Source organism: Brassica rapa, chromosome A02 (genome assembly GCF_000309985.2).
Source record: "Brassica rapa cultivar Chiifu-401-42 chromosome A02, CAAS_Brap_v3.01, whole genome shotgun sequence".
In the NCBI taxonomy this organism is placed as follows: domain Eukaryota; kingdom Viridiplantae; phylum Streptophyta; class Magnoliopsida; order Brassicales; family Brassicaceae; genus Brassica; species Brassica rapa.
The window spans coordinates 30228607-30247364 of NC_024796.2; the positions used below are offsets into that span (position 1 = coordinate 30228607).

At 31.9% G+C, this 18758-nt stretch overlaps 4 protein-coding genes across 5 annotated transcripts; 1 reads left to right on the forward strand and 3 right to left on the reverse strand.

Annotated features, from left to right (window-relative positions):
• Window positions 1-627: 627 nt before the first annotated feature.
• Window positions 628-2505, reverse strand: LOC103855006 (cyclic dof factor 1). Its single transcript, XM_009131966.3, has 2 exons — window positions 2218-2505; window positions 628-1573 (listed from the first exon to the last, which is right to left on the reverse strand). Exons 1-2 carry the CDS (start codon window positions 2458-2460, stop codon window positions 797-799), a joined length of 1020 nt encoding a protein of 339 aa, XP_009130214.2. The 5' UTR covers window positions 2461-2505; the 3' UTR covers window positions 628-796.
• Window positions 2506-6048: 3543 nt separating this feature from the next.
• LOC103855007 (protein EMBRYO DEFECTIVE 514) lies at window positions 6049-15439 on the reverse strand. The gene is made up of 3 exons (XM_009131967.2): window positions 15433-15439; window positions 7168-7456; window positions 6049-6515 (listed from the first exon to the last, which is right to left on the reverse strand). Exons 2-3 carry the CDS (start codon window positions 7435-7437, stop codon window positions 6207-6209), a joined length of 579 nt encoding a protein of 192 aa, XP_009130215.1. The 5' UTR covers window positions 7438-7456; window positions 15433-15439; the 3' UTR covers window positions 6049-6206.
• Window positions 8111-10474, forward strand: LOC103855008. 2 transcript variants are annotated; one of them, XM_009131969.3, is made up of 8 exons: window positions 8111-8447; window positions 8627-8932; window positions 9007-9078; window positions 9351-9406; window positions 9501-9654; window positions 9733-9822; window positions 9990-10079; window positions 10156-10474. In XM_009131969.3, the coding sequence occupies exons 2-8, from the start codon at window positions 8669-8671 to the stop codon at window positions 10303-10305; spliced, it is 876 nt and encodes a 291-aa protein (XP_009130217.1). In that variant the 5' UTR covers window positions 8111-8447; window positions 8627-8668; the 3' UTR covers window positions 10306-10474. The 2 variants fall into 2 exon arrangements, with proteins under 2 accessions (XP_009130217.1, XP_009130216.1); XM_009131968.3 differs by having other exon boundaries at window positions 8117-8447; window positions 8645-8932.
• LOC103855009 (transcription factor MYB96) lies at window positions 13417-15337 on the reverse strand. The gene is made up of 3 exons (XM_009131970.2): window positions 14948-15337; window positions 14580-14709; window positions 13417-14491 (listed from the first exon to the last, which is right to left on the reverse strand). Exons 1-3 carry the CDS (start codon window positions 15078-15080, stop codon window positions 13723-13725), a joined length of 1032 nt encoding a protein of 343 aa, XP_009130218.1. The 5' UTR covers window positions 15081-15337; the 3' UTR covers window positions 13417-13722.
• Window positions 15440-18758: the final 3319 nt, after the last annotated feature.

Here is an 18758-nt window from a genome sequence, read left to right on the forward strand (position 1 = left end):
AGTGTGAACCATCCTTTCCAGCGTAAGTATTCATAAAGGAAATGAAATGAAATTAAGAAAACAAATGATATGAACTTTTTCAAACACATTAACGAAACTCAGACTGTCTATTTTTCTTCGTTTTAATCTAAAAAACTTATATCAGGTCGGTTCCTAACAAAAAGGGGTTCGATAAAAAACTTGTTTTCATATGGTTGGTCAACAAATTATCTGAGAAATACATATATTAACAAAACTCGGAGATTTATTACCTAAAACAATACAACATTTACGAAGTAAAGAACGATTACACATACGCTTAAGAAGAGTGTTCCAAACAAAAAACACAAGCTTAAGAAAAACCAATGCCATAACTGATAAACCCTAATACTACACTTGTTTTTAATTTGTTCTATATTTAACAAAAATATAAATCGCTGTCTTAAGCTTGTGCTGTCTTTTCGTGCCCACCCACACCCGTTAACATTATTAGTGGCTTATAGCATAAACGAGGTAAAATTCAAGAAAATGTTACTTTTATTCATTATCTTATCTTATCCTGTTATCCACTCATGTGTAAAGTAATGTCTACCTCATGTATTTTGTAACAGTTTTACTGTTAGCTCGACTAATCGAATATAATGCAAATAACGGTCAAAACGAATATTTCTTCAAAGATATTTATTCTTACAACAAAAAAATCAAACTTAAAGACTAAAAAGTAAATGGAACAAAAACTGTTAAAGCCCTATGAATACAAAGTCGAAAAAATATGTAAACCATATCTAGACATATAGGATATATAGTATGCATAGGATCACATCTGTTCATGGAAATTAACTGATCTGGATAACGCAGCTGGATTTGCACAGAGAACGAGAGAAGTCTCTGTTTCTTCTTTGTTAATACTAACCTCTTTCTTGGAATCAAACCCTTTGAACATAACTTCGTTCTTGATCCCAAGTGTTGTCCATATAGAACTCTTTGCAGCTTCATTAGGATCATCAACTCTCAAAGTCTTAGGAACCAATACAGACCCATTCATCTGTTTTCGCTTGATCGTCTCATCTTCCTCTCTTGAATGCTTACCAAGAGTAGAATTAGGAGTTGAATAAGGCGAAGAAGACACCATTGGCATGTTCCAATAAGGGTAAACCGGGTAAAAACCATGATTCCACGTGTACGGCCATGAAACACCAGGAATACAACGCAAACCGTTCATTTCGTTGTTACGTGTTCTTGAATCATCAACCGGCTGGTGGTTATTCTTCTCTAAAGTCTTGTGATCATCTCTGAGGTTGAAACTAAGGACCGGACCGTTTGTTTCATTGATGGTGACGTGACGATAATGTGAAGATGAGTTGTTCTTGTTCTTGCGTCGTCCGGCTCCGACAGGGACACTTCTCATGGTCCCACCCGAGGTCCAGTATCTTTGACAAGCTTTGCAGAAATGGCGAGGTTGGTTTACGTTGTAGTTGTTGTAATAACAGAACTTCGTTTCCATACTGTTGCATCTTGGACATGGAAGAATCTTGGTTGGTTTCTTTAGGGTTTTGTCTTTGTCCGATTGATCAGTTAATGTCTCGTTTTGGTTCTGAGCCAAGATAATGGAACATGATTATTAAAAAAACGAATGAATATAAGAGATAATTTTTTTTTTAACATATAATAAAAATGATCATCTAAAATGAGTATCTATCTGAAGATGAAGGTTCTAGATAAAACTTTGGTGGAAAAAAAGAAAAGTATTCTGAGAATACACTTTACCTAAACCTAAATTCTCTGTCTCACCTTTATTGGCTGATTAAACGAAAAAAGGCAATACTTTTTACTAAAATATGATTATTTTATGGAGAAAAGAATGTGCTTTTTCGTGTCATGAAAAGTCATCGAATAAAAGAGTACTACAACCTCAAGTTCACCAAAAAAGAAAAAAAAAATAGAAGCCCAGAACAGAGACGTCACATGTAGGATAGGAATGTCTTAAGATGTACCAATTCATCAGAGTTATGAACCTTGAGCTTTGCATTAAATTGAAAAATGTACAAAACACACTTATTTTTTGTGTGCACGATGTACAAAACACACATGAATCCACTTTTCAGTTTAGCTTTACTAGCTAGTACGTAACTACTATCATATGATTAATATAAAGGAATATCATTCATCAGCAAAATACCAAAACCTTTTTTCTTCAAGATTCATCTCTGTAACAACTAAGAAAGAAAAAATCAGTACCTGTTCTGCGGATAATTCATCTTCTTCAGCCTCAAAAACTGTTGATGAAAGAGGAATTTTCATCCCGAAGAGCTTTATTGCTGGATCTTTACTTTCTAGCATTATTAGTAGCGTTTTTGTTGGTCTCTGTCTCTCTCTTTTTTTTTTCTTAGAGTTTGGTAGATTGGAAAATTTTAGTTTGGAATCGGGAGATTTGAGATTTTGATACGTTTTAAAAAGTGAAGTTGGATTACACGTCAGCATTTTAGTTTGATTTCCAGCCACAAATTTTAGTGGCGTATGATATTTTACTTTTCTCCTAAACCCATGGGTTCTCGGATTTGATGTGTTCATAGAATAAACTTTTCTAAGAATTTATTCCCCGTATTAAGAAGAATTATCTTGGAAATTGCAACAAATAACACATTCATAGTACCACTTTTGATGTTTACACTAACCACTTTTAAGGGTAAAAAACAATTATACATTTACGGTTAACTAATCTAGACTTAGGGTTTAGAGTTGAAAGGTGGGGTAGGATTTTTGGAAAGCGAAATTTAGGATTCTAATAAATATATAAATAAATACTTAAAAATTTTTTAAAAATAGTTTCAAACATAATTTTCGTTTTTCAAAAAGAAATTTGAAAAAAAGTTCAAAATATTCGAAAAAAAAATTTCAAAAAAAAAATTATAAAAAAGTTCGAATTTGAAAAAGTATAATTCGAAAACATAAAAAAAAAAAATTTATTTTTTTATTTTTTTCTTTATTTTTTCTTTATTTTTTTCTTTATTTTTTATTTTTTTTATTTAAATAATAATTTATTATATATATAAATAACAAGGACATACGAGTCTTTTGCTACTTAATGAAGAACGTAGTTTTGAAAATATCTCCTTAATGGTGATAAAAATGAAAAATGATACCATAAAAGTGGTAAACATGTAATTTCTCCAATTATCTTAAACAAACAAAAGACTGACTAAGCATAAAACTTGTTTACAAAAAAAATAAACTAAGCATAAAACTCAAGAGTTCCGAGTTGTTGGCTCTCCATTCGTTGAATATACGTAACATATCTGTATGAAAAAGGCTACTTAGATCTCAGGTTCGAGACTCGGGATGGAAGACGAGAACAGCACCCATCACATACCATTAAAAAATACTTTTGTTGAGAAGATTCGAAATACTGAAATTTCTGGATTTGGCCAAACAAATGTATGCTCTTCAGTTTGTCGTCTTAAAACCAAACCTATTAGAGGAAGGCCACCCATTGCGTATCATTTTAAGTAGATTAGTTCACAACCCTTTTTGTTTTATGTTTGGCTTCTCACAAATCAATATTATGACCTGATACAAAACTGTCATAATATAACGGACATAAAACAATATTAAATTTCTTGTTATATTAATTTTAGTATATTATATTTTAAAAAGATGACAAAATCATATTATTTTTGTATATTATATTAATTTATCAATTTAATATAATTTTTATTTTAATTCATATTTTAATTCTATTTTAATATAATATATACTATAAATTTTCATCGACCTACTCCATGAGAGAAGGTGAGAACTCATCAATCAAAAACTTAAAATTAATCATGCATTAATTAATTTTTATTTTTGTAATATAATTTTATGTAAAATTAATTTATAATAATATTAGTATACTACTAATTACGAAATTAATCATGCATTAATTTAAAAGATATTTTAAATTTTTAGTAAGATTTTGTTATATTTTTCTCAACAAGTTTTGTAATAACTAAAAATAGAAATTTAATCTACAGTTAAAATTGATCTAATATTAATATCTTTATAATTATTAAGAATTTTTAGAAATATTATATATTTAATAGATAATGTGAACAATTAAATAGATGTAATTGATGAAATGAACCTAGTATGATTTTTTATAGTAGATAAAAATTGTGCTTTTTTTTTTTATTTTTTGAGAAGATTCATTGATCAACACCTCAATTTTGAATAGAGATTCTGATATGAGAAGATTTTGTACACCAATAGGTTCATTATCAATAAGTTAATTCACATTATCAGTTAACTGTATAGACCAGTATGTTCATTATCAATATTGAAAAAGAATCTACTTTATTAAAACAGAAGTACACATAGAGATTATCCCTTAGAGTTGCATATTATTTACAACCAAATACCATTGAAAATTTAATTAATTTAACATTAATAAATGCTGTCTTTTACACGAATACTCATATTTCCTAAAATAACTCAAACAACCGATATTGAAGTGAACAAAATATTATACGGATATGCTGTTCTTTTCCACGTACACAAAAATTTCATTTGCCACCATATCAGTTCTCCTGCAATATCAAATAAGCCCAATCATTATAAAGATCGATTTCAATAAGGTGAGATCGTGATTGAAAACAATGTAAACTTTATGAATAATTCACAACATTCTTAAAGATTTGCTCATAGCAACTATCGAATTTGTTTTTACCAAAAAAAAAAAAAAACTATCGAATATGCATAATGTCTTACATTTAATTTACTTTATTTCATCACCACTGAACATCTACTACTTTTGTAAATGGAATTCCAAAACAAAAATATATTAAAAATCTTCATTGGAAACAAAATTCACAAACGATCAAAAATCATGCAAATCTTAGACTTCCCTATTTATTTGGTTCAAATCAAAACATACCATAAACAAAAGAGAAATACCCTAAAATAATTTCCGAATGTTTACGGGTCTGTTTATTTGATGTATTTTCCTAATTTAAATAATAGATTTTTTTTAATTGAATCTTAACCGAAATATATTTCCCAATAGATTTCCTAATAGATTTCCTTATAGATTTCGTATTAACATATTACATTTTTTTTTAATATTTATTAGTAATAAATAATAAAATAAAAAATCACACATCATAATCAATTTATATAACATATAAATAAAATATAAAATAATTTATTCATAAATTATTAATATAATGCTTTCATAAGTCCAATTAGTTATAAATATTACATTTGTTTTTATGATGCACTGTGATATAATAGACAATTAAAATCACAAAATATAATTATTAAAAGTAATAATTAAAATTATTATGTTTTAAAATATTGTATTAAAAATTATGTAATATATTTAAATATATATATATATTATACCATTAGTACAAATAAAAATTGAAAGTGAAAGCAAATATTTATACGGTTACTTGTCAAACTCAATAAATAAATAACAACAGCGCAAGAATTAGTTTTATTTTAGAAATTTATTTTAATAGAAATTATAGTTTAAAATATGTTTATATAGTTTATGTATTTATAAATTTATTTTATTTTCTTTTAAGGGATGCTAAGATTTTAGAATTGGAAACAATTATGACCCACCCCTATATCATTTTAATTAAAAAAGTTAAATCTAGATCAAAAGATTTTATGAAACTATTGATTTTTATTTTTATTATAACTGCAAAGATTAATTTGTAATCTAAATTTATGTTTAAATATTACAAAAATATCATTTAATATAAAAATTAAAAACATAAATAAATACCCGCCCGGTCGGACGGGTCAAGGTCTAGTTTTATTATTATAAAACAAGCTGTTTCTGTGGTGGGACTTGTCTTCTGTTACATTTTCAAATAACTTTTTAGTTTACTTTGATGACCAAACGAGACAAAGGAATAATAGAGACCCTGAGATGAGAAGCAAGCCTAGAAGCCCATAATTATCTTCAACTTTAAAACTTTCGTTTAGCAAAAGAAGCCCAAAGACAATTATCCTCTCAAGTTATGAACATATAGAGACCAGCCCTCTCAAGTTCTAAACATAAAGACAAGCTGTTGCTTCTGATTCTTGAACAATATAGGTGATATAAACTGACAAACATTCTCTTGAAAATAACAGTAGCATTTCAACAAGATCATAACTTAAATAAGTTTTTAGCAACAAAACTTAACATTAAAAGCTTCAAAATTTCAATTTAAAGCAACAAGAGTCAGCAAGCAAATTCATCTTCTGAACCTCCCACCTCTACCACCACCACGTCCACCTCTTCTTCCCCCACCGCGACCTCCCCCACCGTGCCCATTACCGTTAGACCCAGGAGTTTTCATGTTTTCAGGCAACGGGAGGATGTGATCAACGCACTTCCTGTAGCTGAAATCATCAGCAGTGTCGTCTTCCCTAACCAAAAAGAAGCACCTGCTCTTCCACATCGGGTGGGTTCTTACTTGGAAGGCTTTGATCCCTCCCCCAATCTTGTTGTCAGGCTCAGTATGGCCCTTCTTGATCAGATCTAGCAGCACCATGTGTTCATACTGAAAAATGTAACAAGTTAGTTATAACCTCCAAAGAAACTGCAATAACAAGCACATACAGTATACATCAACTTAACCTCTGTTGTCTAACCAATATTCAGAAAATTACAAGAACACACTTCCTATTCATGCAAATGTATATATATATATATAGAAAAGTTTTTTTTTTTTTTTTTTTTTTTGCAAATAACTTTCGAGTAGTAATCAAACTAACATCTGCAAAGGAACACACTTCCTAATCTGTTTCAGTTAGGCTACAAAGTCACGATTTTTATCATGTATTATCCTCTTCCTAAACACATTGCATCATCCACAACCACAAATGTTATTCTTTATTTATTTATTTGTGCACAAATGTTATTACTAATCAATAAATAAGAGACAAAACAGAGTATCTACACACAAACTCAATCAAAACCGACAAAGAACAGACATTTTTGCAAAGAACTTTCCAGCAGTAATCAAACTAAGAACTAACAAAGGAACACACTTCACAGTTGATAAATCATCTTTCCTAAACAAGTTGAGTTTCATTGTAAAGTTTCAATTTTTTATTATAACCCAATATCAACAACCCAACAAACATAATAAAAATCGAAACTTTACAATTAAAAAAAGGCAAAAAGACAAGAAGAAGATCAACACTACATACCTTGTTGACATCGAGATCAGTTGGCCAGAAGTGCATAAACTTGGTGAAGTAATCAAACATCGCCACAGAGGTAACGAACTCCTTCGGACCCAGCTTAACCGGATCCGACCCGTTGGGTTTCTCTTCCTCTTCCACTTTCTGCTTCTTGGATTCGCCTCCATCCTCTGTTTCCTTCGTCTCCTCTCTCGCGCGTTTCTCCGCAGCCTCCACTTCCATGTCTGTTATTGGTTCAGCTGGCGCGGAAGCTACGATCTCTTGTTGCTCAGCCATTGTTAAGCTTTCGCCTTTTCTCTCTTTCTATGGTTGCTAGGGTTTAAGCTTTAGGTCGAGTGTCCTCCTACTAAAAATAAGGTGAGCGGCGTGTTTATATATTACCGTCGGTTTTTGATTGAACCGAACCGGTTTATTCCGGTTTTGTTAATTGTTTGTTTATTTATACTACTTTACTAATTTCCCTCTGTAGAATTCTACAATTAGCTTCTTTTTTTTAATGAGATGTTAATTGTTAATGAGTTTGAAAGGTAAAATTTAGTTGTCAAAAAAAAAGTTCATAAAAATTTCCAACTTGCTGCTAATTTTTAACAGTTATTTTTTTAAATATATATATTAGAATATAATTTACATTTATCAGAGTTAATTTATTCATTTATAATGTTTTTAGAAATTTTCATTTAAGCATTAGATATTCAAGTCACAAGAAGGTTTATATATTTTTATTGGAATGAATAATTCATTGATAAACACCTAAAATTAATTAGTTTTATCTTTATTTGTTAAAAAAAGTTATATATATTATCTACATTTATTGATTTCACTAGATTTTTTTTTTGTATTTTCTAGTTAAGAATAAATACAAGATCTTTATTTATTATTTTAATTAAATTGGTTTCTTTGAAACCTTGATTGTGACCAGGATTGATACAAAATAAAAAAATTATGAAATATCTGATAGCAACCAAGAAAGTAACTCCGTTACCGTTTGGTTTGAGAGTAGGTGAGAGTACCGTGAGATAGATTATCAACTCTTCTGAAATTGCCTTCTAACGGACGCAGCGTGTTAAACCGTCAACATCCACAGCTCCGGATTGTGTATTGAAAACGTATAGTACAGTAAACACGCGCTTCGAGACATTTAATATACTTATCTGAAAATCATTCAGACCGAACATCAACACAAGAAAACACATTTTGTCCCAAAGTTTCGTTTGAGAACTCTCTGTGCCTTCAAAAAATCATCGATAGATAGCTTCTTTCTACGATTCTAGAGTATATTCTATCAGGTAACAATAACAATCTTTGATCTTCTCTGTCCTCTAGGGTTACGGTTGCTTGTTTCTGCGATTGAGAATTTTGATTTCTGAATTGTGATCGAATCTTCTCTCTCTCTCGTTCGTTCGTGTTCATGGTTGAGATTGGATCCTAAACATTTGTTGGGAGCTTTCTTGTTTTTTTTTAACAGGTCAACGTTTTTTTTCAGCATTGAGGGTAAAGTGTGAGAGAGATGTCAGATCATCTGAGTTCATGTACCGACCGTCTCGTTACATCTGATCACCTTAATTCAGAGGGAGGATCCAATGAATCTTCTGGAGAATGTTCCAGAGCTCAAGCCACTACTAAACCTATAGATGATAAGGAAGGAAGCGAGCAAGAACACGTCATTGATGAAGAGGAGCCGCTTATTCAATCAGTTGAGTGCCGTATTTGCCAAGAGGAGGATTCTGTTAAGAACCTCGAGTCTCCATGTTCTTGTAGCGGCAGCTTGAAGGTGAGTTGTTCTTCTGTTTTTGTCGGTATATTGTAGCTGAAAACTTAACTACTTTGGTTTTCTACTGTGTTCAGTATGCTCACAGGAAGTGTGTTCAGCGTTGGTGTAATGAGAAAGGCGACACCATCTGTGAGATATGCCACAAGGTAAACATATATATAATCAATGTTGAAGAAATCGCTAGGCGGTGGTTAAACGTTTTATATCAGATTATTGATTATGCGGGCGTCTAGACCAAAATGCCCAAGAAAAAAAAAACAAAATCAACATAATATTTTTAAGAAAAATCGTTTGGTTTGGGTCTAATTTGCAGCCGCCTAGACCGATTTTTAGAAAAATAAATGTCATCATTGATTATAATCATTTTCATTGCAATTACTAAGATCTTTGTTTTCTTCTCCCTTGATGATAACAACAGTCTTATCAACCTGGCTACACAGCTCCACCACCTGATGATACCATTATCGATATGGGGTAACATTTTCTGTATCTATCTCTCTTGTGGTTTCATATAACTAAATCTTATTTTATTCAAGAAACGTTTGTTATGTTTGTGTGTGTTATGCAGTGAAGATTGGGCTAATGGTGTTCCCTTAGACTTGAACGATCCGCGCATTTTAGCAATGGCGGCTGCAGAACGTCACTTCTTTGATGCGGACTATGACGAGTATGCTGATTCTAACTCTAGTGGAACTGCGTTTCTTCGCTCTGCTGCACTTATCGTAAGCCCCCACATTAATGTTCTGTTTATAACATTTCTTTGTTGAAAAATTGAAACTTATTGAGAGTTGAAATGGCAGTTAATGGCACTTTTGTTGTTAAGACACGCTATGAACCTTTCAAACAACAACTCAGACGACGAAGAAGATGATCCATCAGCTTTCTTCTTTGTAAGCAACATCTCTTGCTACACCGTTAAATAATCTCTCGTTTTGAATGTTTTGAGCCTGAAGGCCCATGATGAGGCCCAAACCATTTTAAATTAATTTTTCTTGAAAAAAAAATATCTTGTCATAGTATTTACTCTCTCTCTCTCTCTCCCTTTGGTTTCGGACAGCTTTTCATGCTACGTGCTGCTGGTTTTCTCCTCCCGTGTTACATCATGGCTTGGGCCATCAGTATATTACAACGCCGTAGACAAAGACAGGTAAAATAACGCACTCCACACACATTAGTCTAAGCTTATGTTTACTCTCTTATGTTCTTGTGTTTGTGAATATCAGGAAGCAGCGGCTCTGGCCGCTGCAGAAGTTGCGTTTATGTTACACAGCGGTGGAGGACAACGCAGAGGAGGATTGCACTATGCTGTAGCACCTGAGCTGGTACCGAGTCCACAAGGGCAACAACACCAACCTGAAGCTGCACCGCAATGATTATATAGTCTTGATCACTAGTGAGGAAAGTAAAAACATCATCCAGGGATTTGGTTTCTCTGTCTGTAGTAGCTGTTTGTTGTTTATTCGGTTCTTGGATCTGAGCAAAACAAGAAACTGAGATTAAAACAAAAACAAAACACGGGAAGTTTCTGTGTCTATGTTCTTACAGACGAGAAAGTAAAGATTGTTCACCAATAAATTTATGTATATGGTTTTAATTTCCTTTTTAGTATTTCTTGATATTATTATGTATACAGGGATACATTATACAATAGCCATCTATAATCTCTATACCAGTGCTATTTACATTGCATTGACTAGATCTAGGCCTTTCTGCTTACCAGCATATAGATGTATGTAACACTGTGTTTTAGGGATTAACTATTTATTTACCCACCATAACTATCATATAATAATAAATGTACACAATTTTTTAACCTCGGCGTAATTGCACATAATTTAAGTATGACAACCTATTATCCCTTATCTCGAAAGATCAAAACCTATTTCCACCTAAACTTTGAAGAATGAATTAATACATATACATAGCTAATAATTAACTTAACTAAACCTAAAACGACTTGATTACGGAATATAAACCGGATTAATTCGATCAAATATAATTGGATCTTATAAATCGACCCGAGACCCGACTTTATCCAATTCAAAAAACATAAATCCCCAAATCATCTTCCTCTACCTCGCTCAAGACAAATCACGACGAAGAGTAAAGTGGAATAGCGAAGAACAACGTTGCTCCTCCACTGAAGCTTTAGTCAGATATAATTTTGAAAATTATGTCACTTTCTCTCTGTTGTTGAGTCTCTCTCTCTCTATATCATTCCCTGCATATTAGATGAAGGTTAAGGAAAATGATGAGGGTAAAGAAGGGAAGACAAAATGGAATAAAGAGAGTGTGTGGGAATCGACTCTCTTATGGGTTTGTCTATGTGGAAATCAAATTTCTTTTTATCGATTTTTAGATTTTAGGGTTCTAAAAGATGAAATCGATTTGGAGGATTCTAATAAGGGTTCGAGTCGGATATTAATCGATTTGTATTTGGATCTTCGTTTGGATCGGGTTGTACCAATATCAACTAGTTTACTATCAGTTAATGTCATAAACTATTAAAACCAAGCTAAATCTCGGTCTGTGTGAAAACATGTTTTGATCTTTCGGGATAAGGAGTAATAGATTGTTATGCTTAAATTTTGTGCAATTAGGTCGAAGTTGAAAGATTGCGTACATTTGTTATTATATGATAGTTATTGTGTGAAAATATGTCGTTAACCTGTATTTTTAGCTAATATTATATGTATGATGTATAACTATGAAATATATTTTATCTCTTTACCCTACATGTAAATCTCTTGTTTGTAATGAGTAAGATTGATGCAGTCACTAGTACATTTTATCCACCAATTTTGCGTAATGCTTCTAGTGAATGTTTGATAAACCTATAAAGCCTTGTTGATCGGTTTGGTTCATGTTGTATTCTCATTTTCTAAAGCTTTTGCATTTGCATATTATATTATCACTACACGTTTTTGTTTATTTATGTTTGAGTTTTTTTTAAGAAACGTAATGAGTTTTATTCATAAATATCAAATAGACAAATACACACATTTAACAAATATTATAACGTATTAAATATAATATGATGGGCCATGAGGCGATGCCCATGCCCCATTTTGTCTTGATAAAGAATGAGTGGGCCCTTTAATAGGCCCAAATACGATGGAGCGGTTTTAAAAGTCTACTGTAAAAAAAGGGTCCACTTACCATGTCGATCCCATAAGAGGAGAAGAGTCAAACTCCACATGCCAGCAAAGCTCAAGTCTACCCATATCCTGAATAACTAGTCCAGCTTTTATCCGAAAGCTTTTGATTTATACTACCAAAACGGTGATTGAACAACTAGTCCGGTCTTAATCAACCAAGTCAACGTCCGAGATAAGTAAGACGAAGAAGTCAACTACTAGTTTTAACTTTAAATTGGAGAGAGTGTGAAATTAATTATAATCGAAAGGGAGTCTTCGGTGGCAAAAGCATACTGTTCACAAGTCAGACCAGCTTGCTCACTGTGTTTCACAGGCGCAAGTCAAGCCCTTCACATGTTAGCATTTAATACTATTTTCTCTTCTTTTTAACATATTTGTTGTTATTTATCTGTATTTTCAATGTTCCTTCTACGGCCCACCACCAGATTTTGCCTCCTATAGTTATTGTACGCATAGTGTATTTAAATGGATTACAAAGTTTATAACTGTATAGTAAAGTAACACAATGATGTCATTAATAGTTTAGTATAATCTAAATTACTTTTTTTTAAATGCATTGGTTGCTTGCTTATATATTTGAAAAAAATATATCCAAACGTGCCTTTTGTTTATTTCCCAAGCTTTTAGCCATACAGTAATTTAAAAGAGCAAAAAAAAAACTATGATTTCTTCAAAACCTCTCTAATATTTTTTGGTAAAACTCTCTAATATTTCTCAAGTCTTTATAAATGTTTCCAACTGAATTTGTGATATTTTTATAAATTATTTTACACTTTATTTAATGCAAAACCTAAAAAGAATTATTTTTGAAAACTCGCCTATTTTAGGTGAAATGAATAATATTTATGTCAGTTGCAAATCAACATTATTACATCTTTAGTCGTCAAGACAATATTACAAGGATAATACGTAATAAAAAGAGAAATTAAATGTATAAATAATGTTTGAATAACTCCAGTAGGTGGACTCTTTCTCTTACCATTTAATGACATGTGTCTTCAGAGATTATGATCGATTTGAAAGGACAAAATTGATAATATGTTTTTATTCTTTTAATTAGTTTTTTTATTTTTTGACAAAAAATTAGTTTTATTTAATCCAGATAAATCAATCTCACGAAATTTCTTTTTATAACAGCTCATCAAACTGTTGTAAAAAAAAAAACTCATCAAACTAGCAAGACATAATTTCATATTTGTTTTGGTTCAGAAACATAATCTCGTTTTTTATCCCAAAAAAAAAACATAATCTCACTTTGAAGATAGAAATTGAGTCTTTTTTTTTTTTTTGAAACACATACATGGATTTCAATTTCCACAAAATAGATGGATTTCAATTTCCAGTTGACAAAATGACATTTGTATAACCAATATGAGCCACAAAGAACAAACACATTACACATACTTAAATAAAGATGATACACCCTTTCTGAAACATACAAATTATAAGAAAAAGAGATTACATCACCAAAAGGGAAAAAGAGTGTTGTAGAGCTAAAAAGCTACTAAAGACTCTATAACCCTAATGCAATAATAAGCACAGATATTATATAGGTTATAACTCTATAATACTTGTTATAACTCTTAACTAATTAAGCCCTCAATTTTTGAAAATACTCCACTTGATGTAGTTCTAGAAAATTGCTTCTTGTCCTTCTAAGGACATACCGACCATGTTTTCGTCAAATAGCCATTTCTCCAACAAAGATAGAGATCCTTGTGAAATCAAACCAAAATCATGGTCCATTGTTATTGCGGGTTTGCTCTCTTGGTCATGGAAGAAGTTTGTCTCCTGAGTCAGATTTTGAGTTTCTTCCATGGAATTGAAGCTAAAGAAAGATTGTTCAAACCCTTCTCCACCTTCTTCGGAAACTGCTGAAGCAAGTGGTCCGGTCTCTGAAATTGGTGATGAGGATGTCAAGGTTAATGGTTTTGGTGTATCTTTCATGAAATCTTGAAGCAACCGAGCTATGTTCTCAGCGCTTGAGGCATATACCCCTGATGGATATATATTAGTAGTGTTGCTTGTAGTGGTGGTTGTTGTTGTAGTAGAGGAAGAAGAAGAGGATGGGTCATGACAATTGTCAAGTAAAACTGATGAGAAGCTAGGGATGTTTTGGGGTATGATTACTGGTGATGATGATGGTTTTTTGTCTAAAGACAAAGCCTCAGAAAGAGCTTGCTTTGCCATGTTGATATCAGTCTGAAGTCTTCTCTCCCATTGACCTTTGTTTGAGCTTTGATGTTGCTTTTGTGAAATAGTCTTTGATGAAAAGAAGTCGTCATTATCTTCTTCACCAGATTCATTGATCTTCTTGAGCTTCTTCTTCAAGTGAGTGTTCCAATAGTTTTTTATATCATTGTCTGTCCTTTCTGGAAGATATGATGCTATGGCTGCCCATCTAAACACAAAGAGAAACATATTTAGATCTTATTATGTACACAAGAAAGGTATTTCCTGACAAATAAAGATCATGTGCATGTATATACCTGTTGCCTAAAAGGGCTTGGAGATGAACAATCATCTTTTCTTCATGCTCAGTAAAATTGCCACGCTTAATTCCAGGTCGAAGATAATTAGTCCATCTCAATCTGCAGCTCTTGCTACATCTCCTCAGACCTAAAACACCAAATTAACAAAGATTTTAACCCAAATAACTCAAGGACAATGGATAAAATGGTTATTAGATATGTGTGGACAAGAGAGCCGATGAAATAACTTAGGCTATTTACTTCACTCATACTTCACTCATATTAATGATCATACCAACCAGGAAAAGTTCAATTAAAAGTAACAGGATTAAAAGTTTAATTTAACAAACAAGCTAGTTTGTTATCAAGAAAGTACAAAGACAAACCTGTGTTGGTGGGGACAGATCTCCAGTTTCCAGGACCATGTTCTTGGATGTAAGAAACTAAGACGATGTCTTCCTCTGGTGTCCATGGCCCTTTCTTCACTCCAGTCTTTTCACAACAAGGTGGTCTTCCCATTTTTTTCTTCTTTCAATATGAAGCTTAGGGAAAGAAATTGGACTTTTTAATAAGGATGTTGATAAGGTAATAGAACTAAACCGTAATCTTTGAGTTTTTCTATAAATCTTTAAGAAATTTTGAGAATTAAGACAAGAAAAGACCAAATAGGTTTGGTTTTGTCTGAAGAAGTGGAGAGAGATGTTGGTTATATTTATAGAAAAAGTGAGTAAGATGAGAGAGAGAGAGCAGAAAGAGAGCAAAAGATGATTCAATTAGTAATTAATAAATTAATGGAAAAAAGCAACGATAATGAAGGGCTGGCTTTGGATTTGCTTTCAAAGAGTCAACATGGACAGCAAAATGCATTTACTCTCTTCTCTTCAAAGTCAGCCTCCTTCTATCTCTCTCCCGCTTACTATACACGGTTTCAAACAGAAATATTTGTTTTGACGTTTGCGTTTACTTGCTAAAAAATCAAAATAAATGTAATATATTTGGTGTTGAGACACGAAATCAAAAATACATCCCTAAAAGGCTAAAAGGCTAAAATATTCCTTCAATTATGCTTTGCTGTTTTTAATTATTAATAACTTGTGTTAATCTATCATCAGTCTGAAGTTTATGAGAAAAATACATTATTTGTGATCTGTTTTGTGAATTGCATGTCTACTCTTTTAGTTGTGAATTTTTTATAAAATCAGTAATAATGTTTTCCAAGATGTATTAAATGTGCTAACAATGTGTTTACACATTTACAAATCAATGAAATAATAGACTTCAGCAGCCTTTTTTCTTATCTTTGGATCTCTCATATGCAATAATAAACTCCAATGGCCTTTTTCTCATCTTAATAAACAAGAATGTTGGTAGCTTCATAGTGATACAACATTTTAAGAAGCATTTAACCCTTTTTCCAACTCATAACAATAGTCATCATTATTGTCTATAACAATAATACTTAAGAGATGGAAACAAACAATAGTAACTAGTCAAAGCATATCATATTTTTTTATAAGTTTGTGTTGAAAAACTTAGTCAAATTTAGTAAAACTAAGGGAGAGAACATATTTTGTAAATATGAGTTTTACATATCTTGAAGTTACTTATCACTCTTAAAAATACAAGTTATTCAAAAACTAACGTAGAAGACTTAAAAACTAGCGGAGAAGACGCGGACGACTTCAATCTAAATTGTCTAGACGACTAAACTATACGTCGTCTGGTCAACACACAGGTTATTTTTGCAATTGACTTTGAAATCTGTTATTTCGGACGACTGAAAGTTAAGTCGTCTACTATTGTTTGGTTAAAAAAAAACTCCAAAAAAGCTAGACGACTTACATTTCAGTCGTCAGAGGTTAGTTTTGCATTTGACTGGATTATTTCAGAAGTTTGACTTTTTGGACGACTTACATTTCAGTCGTCTACTGAAAATTAAAATAATAATATTTTTTTTAAAGTAGACGACTTACAGTTAAGTCGTCATAGGTTAGTTTTGCAATTAAAAAAAACTTCAAGATTTAATTATATACAGACGACTTATAATTCAGTCGTCCACGAGACGACTGAAATGTAAGTCGTCCAGGATTTACCAGGTTTGACCAGAATCTCGGAAAAAAATCCTGGACGACTTACAATTAAGTCGTCTGGTGAACGACTGAATTATAAGTCGTCTGTGTATAATTAAGTCTTGAAGTTTTTTTTTCAATTGCAAAACTAACCTATGACTACTTAATTGTAAGTCGTTTTCTTTTAAAAAAATATTATTATTTTAATTTTCGCCAGACGACTGAAATGTAAGTCGTCTGGGGAAGTCAAACTTCTGAAATTATCCAGTCAAATGCAAAACTAACCTATGACGACTGAAATGTAAGTCGTCTAGGTTCTTGGAAACTTTTTTGAAACCAAACAATAGTAGACGACTTAACTTTCAGTCGTCTCAGGTTACAGATTTCAAAGTCAATTGCAAAAATAACCTCTGCGTTGACCAGACGACTTCCAGGTAAGTCGTCTACAGCTAGACGACTTCCAGGTAAGACGTCTACAGCCAGACGACTTCCCAAGTAAGTCGTCTGACGAACAGATCTGGAAAAAAACTCGATGTCATACCTTAAATTGGTAAGATAAGTTCCTTAGCATACATAAAGCTTCTCCAAGCACACAGAATCACAAACGAAAGTCACCCACCCAGAATCACAAACGAAAGTCACCCACCCAGAATCGTTAGCTTCTATGACTCTATGAACCATAAAAAATTTAGAATCAAAATCTTGGTTTTTTTTTAGCTCATTGTGGAGAGAAAGTGAGAGATATGTTGTGTTTAGTTCACAAGAATGGAAAAAGAAGAAGGGTAAATCGATTTTGGGAGCATTAAGAGCTTCAAATTGGTTGTTCATGGTGGTTGTGGTATTGATGACAATGGCAATCTTGTAATTACTTGAAGATGATGAGGGTGAGAGAGTAAAGATGTCATTTTCGAAAAAAAAAAAATTTGATGGCATTTTCGTAAATTATATGAACTTGTGGGGTGAATAGGGCAAAACCAATTTTCAAAAAAAAAGGAGGTTAGTTTTGTGTTTGACTTTAAGTTGTAGGTCAATTTTGCAAAAAACCCAAAAAAGTTTTGATGAATATGTTGTAAGTATTTTGTTAAACCATTGAGCTCTAAATCATTTTCGCGTACATTTTATTTTTATGGAGGATCGGTGGATTTTTTACAAGTATATACATAGATATGTTATATCACGTTCATGTATGAGTTTTTGTATATCTCAGTTTGGACATTCAAAACTGTGTGGTTCTGATAAATGCATCATGATGTGTGAGCAGAAGTGGCACCGAAAGAAGACAAAATTAAAAGGAGAGACAGAAAGCTAATATTCGGATATTGCTTGTAGTTTTAATAGAAGGTTATTTGTTTATCAAATAGATTTTCAGAATTACAATTATTGAATCCATTTCGCTGTGAGATATAATTCTGATAAATAAATAATTAAGAAAATGTGATATTGCACAAGAGAAAATAAGAAAACATATTGTGATAATATTTTGTTCGCTACCTGATGCAAAATTATTTCTTCAGTCCTTTACAATTGAGTATTGGCTGGATATAGCAAATCGGAAAGTAATTAATTCCCAAAATGTTTTGACATTAAATTACGATTTGCATCGACCACATCTTGTAATCAGCATAAAAGAGTTCATATACGGGTATACATTTAAATATTCTATTTTATAAAAATATTAATCTATTTCCAAATTTTAGCATTTTTCACCACGCAGCCCTAATTTAATGCCACCTCCATTTTTGTGAATACATCCATTGAATTGTCGACCCATCAAAAGTCCATAACTTGGGTAATAAATATTTATTGCGTGTTTTGGGGTTAGTATAATAGTTTGTCCAATTTATTAGATGTGAGCAAATTAGTAGACAAAATTAAGCTCGAAATCAGATATATAGTTCTGTAATACTACTAATGTTTTGGACAACTGGAACGGAATCCTTAAGATTCTCAACTGTAACATGATTTCATCTTCGTTATTTGACTTTTTATGGTCATAGACTCATGCATATTAACTCTCACAGTAAAGTTTACGGAAACGAAGGCACCTCATCTTTAAATTTAAACCAACTTGAGAAATAAATATAACTCGTAAGAGTGTCTAATTACTCTACTTATCAAAAAGTTTAAT